The sequence below is a fragment of the Eleutherodactylus coqui genome, chromosome 2 (assembly GCF_035609145.1).
Source record: "Eleutherodactylus coqui strain aEleCoq1 chromosome 2, aEleCoq1.hap1, whole genome shotgun sequence".
In the NCBI taxonomy this organism is placed as follows: domain Eukaryota; kingdom Metazoa; phylum Chordata; class Amphibia; order Anura; family Eleutherodactylidae; genus Eleutherodactylus; species Eleutherodactylus coqui.
The window spans coordinates 178,341,196-178,355,515 of NC_089838.1; the positions used below are offsets into that span (position 1 = coordinate 178,341,196).

Consider the following 14,320-nt stretch of genomic DNA (forward strand, 5'->3'; position numbering starts at 1 on the left):
ACTTAAAATTAGAGATGCAGCCTACAGAGAGGGAAAATTGTTGAAAAATGCCATATGCCATGTATTGGCCAAAAATAGTGTTATTCTTCATGTACCACATGGTGGCTTATTTTGAAAAGTCATTTGAAAATGCAAGTGCACTTTAAATCAAAGGTTGTTGGCACACATTGTGATCATATTTGGTGAATTAAAAACATCCTTGAACACACACATGTATTTGTGCATGCCATGTTGCATTTTATTTGTGGTCTTAAATACTGTAAAATGGGTGCTCTTGAAATTTCATTAGGTGCTCTGCCCCATCTAACCTTTTAAAAAATACATAATGTTCACGTAAAGCAATAGTTGCAGATTTTCAGTTTGTATACGAGATTACGATGTTATGATGTCCATCCCATAGAGTTTAGTGAAAAAATAATAATTTGTTAAAAGTATATGCTCTTTAGTATGTCAGCCTATAGGTGACGGATGCTACTATGTCACATCTATCACAGGCAGACATTAAACGCATACGTCATGCGTTTTCCAATAGCTTGATATTACATATCTGATAAATAGATATGTAATGGATGCATTAAACAGTTGTTTCACAGTGCATCCATCACCCATAGGCTCTAATGACGTCTATTTAACATCCTGAAATGCTATTGAAAAGGCTATGATGCAACCATTAAACATGCCATTATAGACTATGGGTGACAGATACCACTACTAGGTATCCATTGTAGCCTCTTTTTAATACGAGGGTGAGTCAAAAATTATCTGCACTTCAATTATATGAAAACGTCTGTTGGCTGCATTGCCTTATGAAGACTTTCTGTTGTACGTCGTTATCTCCACGGCCACTGCTGAGCGGGTTTCAATGTGTTACATCAGTTAATTTGTGACTGTGGTGCTAGAAAAAATGGCTGCCACACTTATGATTTGCATGAAAGAAGAACAGCATGTAGTGATTCTTTTTTAATGGTCTGAGGGTATGTCTGGTACCAAAGACTTTGTGCGCAGTATGGAGAAAGTGTTTTGTTGTGAAGAAATGTGTATGAATGGATACAGAAGTTCAAGGAAGGTTGCACAAGTATCAGCCATGAAGAAGGAATTAGATGCCTGTCTATGCCCACGACTGATAACAACATTGAGCATGCATGTTAACTGATTTTTCTTATTGTTTTGAGGTGTTATGGCAACCTCCCTTTGGTCCTGATCTTGCCCCATTGGACCATCATCTGTTTAGTTCCCTGAAAGAAGCCCTAAGATTCACATCTGATGGGTGGCTCATAGTTCAACCTTAAACATTTTTCATTGAGGGAATACAAAAGGTTGTTGACATATGGACAAAATGTATTGAAAAGCAGGGAGAAGCTATGAAAAAGAATGTATTTGTCTCTTCTGAAAGTTGAATAAAATAAATTCTACAGCTAGAATACGAATAATTTTTGACTCTCGTATATACATTGAAAGCTTCTTCCAATGTATACGTTAAACAGAGACTAAAAACGCAATGTAATTATAGCCTAACTCTAACTTAAAGATAAATGCAGTAAAAATAACACATAAAAATACCTATTTCAATAAATATGGTGAAATAAAAGGTTATGCCGTTTTCCCACTTTTCGCAGCAAAGAATGGAAAGCAGCTCAGGGATCTTATTGGTCTCTATTTGAGTTTTAAAAAAAGTCTATAGTTCCTGCTTGGAGCTGTTATTCACTAGGAGTAAAGAATTAAGGTTTCTATTGACTTCAAGAAGAGATCTTGAAAATTTCAATAAATTGTTATAGAAAATATACAGAAAAATTGCCTAGCATCATTACACAATAAATAGCCTTTATTTGCTGAACCTGGAATATTCCTTAAACTATACAGTAGTTTGTAACACCATTATCTTTACTCCTTCTAGGATCACTATAAACTAGGCTGATATCCATTGTCTTTAGCTACCAGATCATTAAGTATATGCTAGGGCTGCATAAATTTGATCCACATAAGACTACTTGCACATGAACAATTTAAAATTTACGCTCAAGATTCTTGGGCGCAATTCACATTAAACATCCAGTCCGTGTGTTGTCCGATCTGCTGAACACCGCATACTGACATGCTATTTTTGTCTGAAAATCAGACAAGAATAGGACATACTGCAGTTTTTTTACTCAGACTTTCCGTCCCAGTAAATAAAAAGTTGATGTGCATACACCCATTCAAATGCATGGGCCCAATTTCTGTCTAATATTCGGACCGATTTTTCGGTCTGAAAATCTGACAGAAAGATTGCCCATGTGCATGTACCCTAACACTAATGGAACATTATTTATCTCCATATACCCAGTATAACGGAACTTACGATGGCCCTTACGTTGTGTATAATGGAAAGAAGGATATCAGTAAAGTTAACATGATTACCAGATACCAGAAACAAAGGTATTTTAATTTTATTGTATTTTTTCTTCTTTTTTTATTTTCTGTTTGAACTTTGTAATAAAAAAATACATAATTCCAGTATTACCTGCTGTATACTGGCAATACTCTGGGTACTAGTACACAGTGGGGGAGGTGTATTATTACCTTCTTAAATTTTGACAGCAGGAAAATAGATGAGACAGGCAGAACCTGTGCCAAATTTATCACATTGATGCATTATGTGTAATAAATCTGGTGCATCCTGCTAAGCATGTTAGGTGCTATACCACCTCTTGATTGATTTATTTTACATGAATATTTTGTTCGAAAATAATGGCATACACCGTTGATAAATATTCCCCATTTTATGAATCCACTTACCCAACCCTCCCTTTTTAGACACTTCTCAAAACGGTACTATTGTACCTTCACGCCACTGGAAGCTAAGGGTTTGACAGGGTTTGCATGGAGGAACGCCCCTGTCATGCCCTTAGCTCCTGATTGGCTGAATTCTCTAAGGTCCGAGCAGCAGCATCTGTATTGAGTTTTGCCTGGGCTGGAGGGTTACAGTTAGTTTTCTTGTTAGGCTTACATTACATTACATGTAAGCCTAACAGGAAAAATAACCCTAAGCCTCCAGCACAGGCAAAAATCAATTAAAGGGGTTGTCCCGCGGCAGCAAGTGGGTCTATACACTTCTGTATGGCCATAATAATGCACTTTGTAATATACATTGTGCATTAATTATGAGCCATACAGAAGTTATAAAAAGTTTTATACTTACCTGCTCCGTTGCTGGCGTCCTCGTCTCCATGGTTTTGGACTAATTTTCGGCCTCTGATGGCCAAATTAGCCGCGCTTGCGCAGTCCGGGTCTTCTGCTTTCTTCAATGGAGCCTCTCGTGCAGGATGCCGGCTCCGTGTAGCTCCGCCCCGTCACGTGCCGATTCCAGCCAATCAGGAGGCTGGAATCGGCAATGGACCGCACAGAAGAGCTGCGGTCCACGGAGGAAGAGGATCCCAGCGGCCATCTTCACCGGTAAGTATAGAAGTCACCGGAGCGCGGGGATTCAGGTAAGCGCTCCGGTAAGCTTTCTTTAGGTCCCTGCATCGGGGTTGTCTCGCGCCGAACGGGGGGGGGGGGGTTGAAAAAAAAAAAAACCCGTTTCGGCGCGGGACAACCCCTTTAAGACGCTGCTGCTAGGACCTCTGGTTGTCCTGCCGCCACCGCCGTAGCTGCCTCTCGTCCTGCCATCACCTCTCCTCATGCCACCTCTTGTCCTGCCGCTGCTGCCTTTCCTTATGCTGCATCTCTCCTCCTGCCGCAGCCGGCGCTCCCAGTCTTGTCGCTGTCCTTCCCGACGGACAATGGGATTGGTAGCAGCAAGTAAGTATACACACAAGTCACAGCAGCACCACGTAATAAGAGGTACTCTCCAAAATACGTACTTGTCTTGCAAGCCCCAATCCAGACCCGGACACCTGGGATCCGCTATTCCAAATTCAAAACATCCACCAGGAGAGGCAGCAAGTAAATGGGATCCTTCATCCAGAAAGCATACAGAGTCGGGTTAAAATAACCTCCCAATCTTTATTGTTAAAAGACTGGCATTCTACAGCGACGTTTCGGCCAAGATCACTATGGCCTTTGTCAAGCTTGTGACCACTGACCTCTTCCCCCAGCACCTGCACTGCATATAGGACAGCATACCTAGATGCCAGGTGGAAAGGGGGCTGCTGCCAATCCAGAGCTGCAGGCTGGGTGAGTGAAATGTCTGTTGGGTTGCTATCTGGCCGACTCGCAGCAGGCAAGTAGTTTTTGTTGGCCATTAATGCCAATAAAAATTAATTACCAGCAAGATGGCAATTTGCTGCCCCTCTGAGGTCCGGTATACTGCTGCCTGAGGCAGCAGTCTCAAGTAGCCTCATGGTAAGGGCACACCTGTGTACGTGCTTTGTTGCAATGCATCTCTTGTATTCAAGTGTTTTCTTTGGTAAAGGCATATGGTTTTTCTATTGACCCAAAACTGAAACTTTTTTTCAGCACGCTCTCCTACTGGAAAAATGATTACTGTGATATGATAAATGGTACAGGTATGTGTAGCACTTTAAGCCACATTTTGAAGCCTAAGTTCAGTGACAAAATATCATGTGACTTATTCAAACGAAACGAGATGCTATGTAATATGATCGCATGTCTTTTTCATGTGTGCTTCTCCCTTCTGCTCCAAAGTACAGTACCCTCCTGGCTGTATGTGTCTATCAAATGAGATCACTTCCTATCCCACTAGTATCTACATTTCCAACAAAAGTAACTGTTGTAGTCATAGACATGAATTCAGGGGAAACAGCATGGTGGGGAAGCTCAGTTCATAGAGGCAGTTATAAAAGATATATAGTCCTTTAATAAGTTAGGAGTATAATTGCTTGAAGTAAGAGAGAGAATGCAGATATACAATAAAAATAATAATGTGCAGATAATTAGGGTTTTTATTAAATTCATAAGGGAGAATTAGCCCTTAATATTACACTTGTCTTTGTACAGCTACAGTACTGGTAGAACTTAGTGATACTCATTTTGACAGAAATGATTGTCTATTAGAACTCCAAACAACTCTTCAATTCCTCTCACTTCCTTCCCAGTCCCAAATAACAGGCCCCCATGACAGATCTCAGTGCTCGAGAGCTAGCCACCCACTTCAAAGAAAAAATCAAAAAGATCCGCAAAGCAATGTCTGAACATTACATGGCCAGCCCTAATCCCGGTCTCCTCAGCACTGCATCCATCACTCACTCACTATCTATACTAGAGCCAATGACAGAGGAAGAAGTCTCCAGACTGCTTTCTGCTGCTCGCTCACCACATGCGCTAGCAACCCTCTTCCCTCACACCTCCTCCGGTCCCTTTCCCCAGCTGTCATTACCCACCTTACCACCATCTTCAACCTCTCCCTGACCTCTAGTATTTTCCCCTCCTCATTCAAACACTCCATCATATGCTAAAAAAACCCACCCGAGTCTCAAACCTCCCCTTCATCTCCCCTTCAATGACCTGATGATGGCCAAATCAATGGATAACTACTCCCTACTAATCCTCCTTGACCTCTCCGCTACATTTAACACTGTTGATCATGACCTCCTCCTTGCTATGCTTTGCTGCATTGGCCTAAAGGACACTGCTCTCTCCTGATTCTCCTCCTACCTCTCTGACCGCTCTTTCAGCATCTCCTTCGCTGACTCTATGTCCTCTCCACTCCCCAATGCTGTTGGGGTCCCTCAGAGCTTGATCCTTGGCCCCTTTCTCTTCTCTATCTACAAAACCCTATTCGGACAAACCATCTGCAGATTTGGCCTCCAATATCACCTCTATGCTGATGACACCCAGTTATACGCCTCTTCCCACGATATCTCAGCATCACTCCTCCAAACATCACCAATTGTCTGTCTGCTGTCTCTAACACCATGTCCTCCCTTTCTCTCAAACTTAACCTCTTAAAAACAAACCTCCTTGTCTTTCAGCCCTCAACCAGCCGACCGCCCCCTAACATCTCCATATCAGTATCTGACACCATTATAACCCCCAGACAGCATCTGAGGATGTGGTGGTGGCGAAGTCACTAAAGACTACAAGAGGGTCCTGGATGCCTTTCTTGAGTGTAATACTACTACATATTATAGTAACTGATTATTCAGAAGGGTTGTTGATTCAGGGATTTATTCTAATTATCAGATTAAAGACAAGAAGGAATATTTTCCCTTAAATGAGGAAAATTGACTTCTGCTTCATGTTTTCTTTTTACCTTTCTCTGGATCAACATTGCAGGCTGAACTGGATAGATATAGGGGAATGAGTCTCCTGTGCAGCTTCTCTCCACGTTGCTTGGCTTGATTGACCGGTCTCTCCCTATTTGAGTATAAGGGGAGACCTGTTGAGTTAGATACGGAGAAGTCACATGGCGGTTAGCTTAAAGCTAATAACAGATTCCTTTTTTAGTGTCAATTTAAAGTTTGCTAAAACTTTGCCAAGTGTCATGTTAACGTTTGCTACATTTGTACAGTTCATTTTTTGAGCAATTATCTAAGAAATCAGCATTCTAATTCACAGTAATTATAACATAAAATGCTGTAGAACAATGTATAAATTATCCTAAGCACTTACGATATGATGTTTAATCTACTAATTTTCAAAGAAATTCTTTTTTATGAGTTTGAAACATCAATAATTTATAAATGTTTTTGTGAAACAGATGCATCTTCATTTCCTCCATTTGTGGACAAAAACGCACCTTTATATTTCTTCGCATCAGAAATCTGCAGGTAATAATTGAGTTGTATCTTAATATTTTTTGAAACTGCTGAAGCTGCAGCAAGCCCTTCACATGCAACTTTCTCTTTTGGATCTTGAGTATTATGAAATCATGCCATGCATACTATCTATTTATAGATAGCACTAGCTGATATACCCGGCTTCGCCCGAGTTAATTTGGTACTGGTGTTTATCTGGTGTTCACATGGAAAATCCCATGAAGTCTTGGTTACTTTAGAGATACTGAGGAAAAACATATGTTCACCATTTTGCATAGTTCTCTGCGTTACCCAGGAAACACCACGTGGAGGTAACCATACAACGTTTCCTTCATATAAAATGACATCAGGAAGTGAGAGAATTAGATTACGTACATAAAATTTGGACACTAATTCTTTTGCGCATAGAATTGAATAATGGAGTTGGGACCCATTAGCTTTTCCTATTTATGACATAATCAATGTTCGTGCCAAATTTCCTGTTTTTATGACACCGGAAAGTGAAGAAATTACATTCCGCACATAAAATTTGGACGCTAATTCTTTTGCGCATAGAATTGAATTATCGAGTTGGGACCCATTAGCTTTTCCTATTTATGACATAATCAATGCTCGTGCCAAATTTTCCGTTTTTATGACACCGGAAAGTGAAAAAATTACATTCCGCACGTAAAATTTCGACGCCAATTCTTTTGCGCTAGAATTGAATAATCGAGTTGGGACCTATGAACTTTTCCTATTTATGACATAATCAATGCTTGTGCCAAATTTCACGTTTCTATGACACCGGAAAGTGAGAAAATTAGATTCCGTACGTAAAATTTGGGCGCCAATTCTTTTGCGCATAGAATTGAATAATCGAGTTGGGACCCATTAACTTTTCATATTTATGACACAATCAATGCTCTTGCCAAATTTCATGTTTCTATGACACTGGGAAGTGAGAGATTTAGATTATGTACGTAAAATTTGGACGCTAATTCTTTTGCGCATAGAATTGAATAATCGAGTTGGGACCCATTAGTTTTTTCTATTTATGACATAATCAATGCTCGTGCCAAATTTCTCGTTTCTATGACACCGGAAAGTGAGAAAATTACATTCCGCACGTAAAATTTGGACGCTAATTCTTTTGCGCATACAATTGAATAATGGAGTTGGGACCCATTAGCTTTTCCTATTTATGACATAATCAATGTCGTGCCAAATTTCACGTTTCTATGACACCGGAAAGAGAGAAAATTAGTTTACGTACGTAAAATTTGGACGCTAATTATTTTGCGCATAGAATTCAATAATGGAGCTGGGACCCATTAGCTTTTACTATTGATGACATAATCAATGCTCGTGCCGAATTTCCTGTTTCTATGACACCGGAAAGTGAAGAAATTACATTCCGCACGTAAAATTTGGATGCTAATTCTTTTGCGCATAGAATTGAATTATCGAGTTGGGACCCATTAGCTTTTCCTATTTATGACATAATCAATGCTCGTGCCAAATTTCTGTTTCTATGACACCGGAAAGTGAAAAAATTACATTCCGCACATAAAATTTCGAAGCCAATTCTTTTGCGCTAGAATTGAATAATCGAGTTGGGACCTATGAACTTTTCCTATTTATGACATAATCAATGCTCGTGCCAAATTTCACGTTTCTATGACAACGGAAAGTGAGAAAATTAGATTCCGTACGTAAAATTTGGACGCGAATTCTTTTGCGCATAGAATTGAATAATCAAGTTGGGACCTATGAACTTTTCCTATTTATGACATAATCAATGCTCGTGCCAAATTTCACGTTTCTATGACACCGGAAAGTGAGAAAATTAGATTCCGTACGTAAAATTTGGACGCTAATTCTTTTGCGCATAGAATTGAATAATCAAGTTGGGACCTATGAACTTTTCCTATTTATGACATAATCAATGCTCGTGCCAAATTTCACGTTTCTATGACACCGGAAAGTGCGAAAATTAGATTCCGTACGTAAAATTTGGACGCTAATTCTTTTGTGCATAGAATTGAATAATCGAATTGGGACCCATTAGCTTTTCCTATTTATGACATAATCAATGCTCCTGCCAAATTTTGAGTTTCTATGACACCGGGAAGTGAGAGAATTAGATTCCGTACGTAAAATTTGGACGCTAATTCTTTTGCGTATAGAATTGAATAATCAAGTTGGGACCTATTAACTTTTCCTATTTATGACATATTCAATGCGCGTGCCAAATTTTAAGTTTCTATGACATTGGGAAGTGAGAGATTTAGATTATGTACGTTAAATTTCGATGCCAATTCTTTTGCGCTAGAATTGAATAATCGAGTTGGGACCCAATTACTTTTCCTATTTTGGAGATAATCTATGCTTGTGCCAAAATTCATCTTTCTACGACATCGGGAAGTTGGAGAACTTTTGGCGAGTCAGTCAGTAAGTGAGTGAGTGAGTGAGTCAGTGAGGGCTTTCGTCTTTATATATATAGATACTATCTAGCGTACTTGAATGGTAAAGCATTGATGAACTACATAATGGTATGAGGCACAGGCCCCTGCGAGCCCTGGAACTTGGATTTTAATTTTGTGTTGTGACCCCTGTAAGAGAGAGAATAAAACACAATTTACTACTCTTCACAAAATTAAAGAGTGGTATGTGAGAAGCAGGAATACGCTTTCCATGTCTCCCCAAGTCCCATTGGATTGACTATGACTGACGTAAGAGAAGCGTCGTTGAAGTGGCCTCCTTCTGCTATTATAGGGGCGGATCATCCCTGAAGTAATCCATTGTCGTCTGCAGGAAATTCAAGTTGAAAGTGAACACAGGTCCAACGAGGCCAAATGCCAACCCACATATTCACGCTGAAATTTGTATTGTCTTTTGATTCGGTTGTGCTTTTACTAGTAATTTGCATTTCATAAGTACTGAATTGGCGCTTCACTGTTCATTCATATGGTCCCACAATAATAGCATCAGCCCTGGAAGGCATTGTCAAATGACTCCATGCATTTATTGTAGAAGAAGGAGGCCACTTCAAGTGCGCGTTTCTTACTTCAGTCATAGCAGCAGTCCAACGGAACTTAAAGTGACGTGGAAAGCTGATTTCTGATTCCCACATGCTACTCTTCAACTTTGCAATTGGATTTTACTTTCTATCTCCTACTGGAGCCAGAACACAACAGTGAAATCCATTTTCCAGGCCCCATAAGAACCATACCATTGTCTAGTGCATGATACTTTCTTATTCAAGTATGATAGGACACTAGTATTGAGATATAGCACTGGATCAATCTTTTTGACTACACCCCTGTATATATATGTGTGTGTGTGTGTGTGTGTGTATATATATATATATATATATATATATATATATATATATATATATATATATATATATATATAGTGATAAAAATACAGGTGTGGTCATATAGAGGAGGTATATATCCGCAAGATTTCTGCTGTGTGGAGAGCAATAGGGAGAAAACAAGCTGATATATAGGAAAGCCAGTAGGTGTATACTTAATACCTTCCTGACACGTGTTGTACCTGTATGGTACAGCGGACCAGTAGTTCCCACATTGCACTGTACATGCATGGTGCTGATTACCAGGTGGCTAACAAGTTGAGCCCCTGGTAAATTACAGCTGTAGTCCTGCTGCAACCCCAGGATAGAGCTTAGCTCAGATCCCGGTGATTTAACCACTTAGATGTCACTATCTATGCAGGCAGCAGCATCTAGAGGGTTTGAAGAGGGAAGGGACTCCCTCCTTCACCCCATCAGCACTTACATGATCTGATCACAGAGTACCAGTGGTTACCATGACTTTCAGGTCTGCCATGTAATCACTGACACTAATGGAAGATTACGGTCATCACTGTCACTAATGGAAGATTACGGTTAGTAATGAATGTGACAGTTCGAGGAAATGCACTGTAGTGAATAAGCAATGCAGTGTATTATCTAAGTAATCAAATGATCAGATCTTTAAGTCCCCTTGTGAGGCAAACAAATGTGGTAAAAAAAGAAAATAAAAATAATAAAAAATGTCTTCATGGCCAAATCTCTTCCTCCGAAAAATAAATCCACAGAGTGCCATTTTTCAAATAAAACTCTATTTTGAGTTTTTGACATGTTTATAATGACTGAAACTATAAAATTATTGTGTAATTTTATTCCATATGGTGAACACTGTTAAAAACAAAAGAAATGCCAAAATTGCTGTTTTGGATCATTCTTCAACACAGAAATTCAAAATAAATGAAATTATCAACTCATCCCACAAAAATCAAACCCTCATACAGCTCAGCAGATGGAAAAATCAAGTAATGACTCTGTGAATGTGGTGATCCAAAAATAAAAATATTATATGAAAAATTCTTTTATGGCACCAAAGTAGTAGGATCTAAAAGAATCGTAATGACACACTGAATAAAGATAACATATCATTTATACCACATGGTCAACGGAATGCGTAGAAAATAAAAAAAAACTGTGTCAGAGCTGTGTCAGAGTGCATGTGACTTTATCAAATAGTCACATGCACTCCAAAATGGTACCAATGCACACGTCAACTCATCCCGCAAAAAATATCTCTCAATCAAATAAAAAAATTAAAAAATTATGTGTCCCTGGTAGAGATAAGCGAGCGTACTCGTCCGAGCTTGATGCTCGTTCGAGTATTAGTATACTCAAGATGCTCGTTACTCGAGGCGAGCACCACACGATGTTCGAGTCAATTCCATTTCCTTCCCTGGAAGTTTTGCGCCATTTTCTGGCCAATAGACATGCAGGGAAGGCATTACAACTTCCTTCTGTGACGTTACAGCCCTATCCCACCCCCCTGCAGTGAGTGGCTGGCGAGATCAAGTGACCCCCGAGTACTTAAAGTGGGGCCGCCCACGGCTTGCCACAGTCACACACTGGGAGAGATCAGAGACAGTGCTGGTGCTGCTATAGGGAAAGTGTTAGTGTAGGATCCTGTGTACAAGAACCCCAACGGTCCTTCTTAGGGCCACATCTGACCGTGTGCATTACTGTTGTGGCTGCTGGTAGCAGTTTTGCATTTTTTTTTTTTGTATATCGGGCATGCAGCCACATTACAGCTATAGCGTTATCAGGCTTCAGTCTGTACTACATAGTATAGGGACAGCGTTGCTGAGATAGGGAGAGTGGTAGTGAAGGATCCTGTGTACAAGAACCTCAACGGTCCTTCTTAGGGCTACCTGTGACCGTGTGCATTTTACAGGTTGTCTGATGGGAGTTGTAGTCCATCACTATTGCACAGCTAGGCCTGTTTGCAGCCTTCCGTATAATTTTTTTCTGGCTGCAGTTAGCATTACATTACCACTGTCAGCTTACAACTGTACACCAATAATTCCAAAATTTTTTACACCGTTCTGTGTCTGCCGTCAACTTCATGCACAGCGTACGGCGACAGCCCCTGACAGAGGGAAAGTCATATATACGCTATATAGCCAGTATTCTTTTTCAAAAAAATTTTTAAATAAAAGCTCCTTCATACGGCTACCTGTGACCGTGTGCATTTTACAGGTTGTCTGAGGGGAGTTGTAGTCCATCACTATTGCACTTAGGCCTGTTTGTGGCCTTCCTGACTTTTTTTTCTGTCTGGAGTTTGCCTTACTAGACTGCTCTCAGCGACAAAGTCTACGCACATAATTCCAAGATTATTTACACCGGGCTGTGTCTGCAGTGAATTAGAGACGCACAGCATACGGCCACAGCGACTGATAGAGGGAAAGTGATATACACACTATATAGCCTGTATTCTTTGACCAAAAAAAAACAAAAAGCTCCTTCTTGGGGCTACCGCTTTCCGTTTAAATTTCACTGGATGTCTGGTGGGAGTTTTAGTCCATCACTATTGCAATTAGGCCTGTTTGCGGCCTTCCTGACTATTTTTTTCTGCCTGGAGTTTGCCTTACTATACCGCTCTCAGCGACAAAGTCTACGCACATAATTCCAAGATTATTTACACCGGGCTGTGTCTGCAGTGAATTAGAGATGCATAGCATACGGCCACAGCGACTGATAGAGAGAAAGTGATATACACAGTATATAGCCTGTATTCTTTTACAAAAAAAAAACAAAAAGGTCCTCAGTTGGGCTACCTTTGACTGTTTAAATTTCACTGGTTGTCTGGTGGGAGTTTTAGTCCATCACTATTGCACTTAGGCCTGTTTGTGGCCTTCCTGACTATTTTTTTCTGCCTGGAGTTTGCCTTACTATACCGCTCTCAGCGACAAAGTCTACGCACATAATTCCAAGATTATTTACACTGGCCTGTGTCTGCAGTGAATTAGAGATGCACAGCATATGGCCAACGCAGCCACTTATAGAGGGAAAGTGATATACACAGTATATAGCCTGTCTTCTTTTTCAAAAAAACCCAAAAAGCTCCTTCGTTGGGCTACCTCTGACCGTCTGCATTTTACTGGGTGCCTGGTGGGAGTTTTTTGTGCATCACTATTGCATTGCTAGGCCTGTTTGCGGCTTTCCTTCCATTTTTTTCTGCCTGGAGTTAGCGTTACGATTCCGCTCTCTGCGTGAAAGTGTACGCATATAATTCCATAATTATTTATAGCGGTCTGTGTCTGCTCTATTCGTAATCCACCATGCTGAGGGGTAGGGGTCAAGAATGTGGATGCGGGCGAGGATGCGGAGTTCCAAGTGAGGGTGTGGGCACAGGCCTAGTTCCTGGTCCAGGTGTATCCCAGCCGGCTGCTGCGGGATTAGGAGAGAGGCAAGTTTCTGGGGTCCCCAGCTTCATATCACAATTTATGGGTCCATGTGGTAGACCTTTATTGCAAACAGAGCAGTGTGAGCAGGTCCTGTCGTGGATGGCAGAAAATGCATCCAGCAATGCATCGGGCACCCAGTCTTCTACGCCATCCACTGCTGAAACTCTGAATCCTCTGGCTGCTGCTCCTCCTTCCTCACAGCCTATACTGCTGCTAAAAAAATGGTACTGGGGTCTGTATATGCTTCTGCTACATAAATGTTACAGGGGTCTGTGTATACTGCTGCTAGAGAAATGTTACTGGGGTCTGCCTATACTTCCACTACAGAAATGGTACTGGGGTCTGCCTATACTGCTGCTACAAAAATGGTACTGGGGTCGGTCTATACTTCTGCTACATAAATGTTACAGGTGTCTGCCTATACTGCTGCTAGAGAAATGTTACTGGGGTCTGCGTATACTGCTGCTAGAGAAATGTTACTGGGGTCTGCCAATACTTCTACTACAGAAATGGTACTGGGGTCTGCCTATACTGCAGCTACAAAAATGTTACAGGGGTCTGCCTATACTGCTGCTACAGAAATGTTCCTGGGGTCTGTTTATACCTTTGCTACAGGAATGTTACAGCGGTCTGTCTATACTATGGGTGCACTAAGTCTTCCCATCGCGGTGTTTTACCTATGTGGCACAAATAATACAGTGACTGACTAGGCCAGAATTGCTGGCCGAGGCAAAGTTGCTTGGCGGGGCGAAACTCTCCCATGGTTGGGCACTCCAATTTCTTCCTGTGTAATACCATCTTTGTGCACTTACAGCATAGGCTAGGCCAAAGACTGCCCCTTCCAGTGTTGAGCTATCTATGTTGCG

The 14,320-nt window shown here is 40.9% G+C and overlaps 1 protein-coding gene across 1 annotated transcript in view; it reads left to right on the forward strand.

Annotated features, from left to right (window-relative positions):
• CD36 (CD36 molecule (CD36 blood group)) overlaps nucleotides 1-14,320 on the forward strand; it is a 55,331-nt gene that overhangs the window by 23,927 nt on the left and 17,084 nt on the right. The window contains exons 5-7 of the mRNA XM_066589905.1: nucleotides 2,324-2,415; nucleotides 4,438-4,487; nucleotides 6,641-6,710. Of these exons, the coding sequence (XP_066446002.1) occupies nucleotides 2,324-2,415; nucleotides 4,438-4,487; nucleotides 6,641-6,710 (212 nt within the window). The remainder of the gene's footprint in view (nucleotides 1-2,323; nucleotides 2,416-4,437; nucleotides 4,488-6,640; nucleotides 6,711-14,320) is intronic.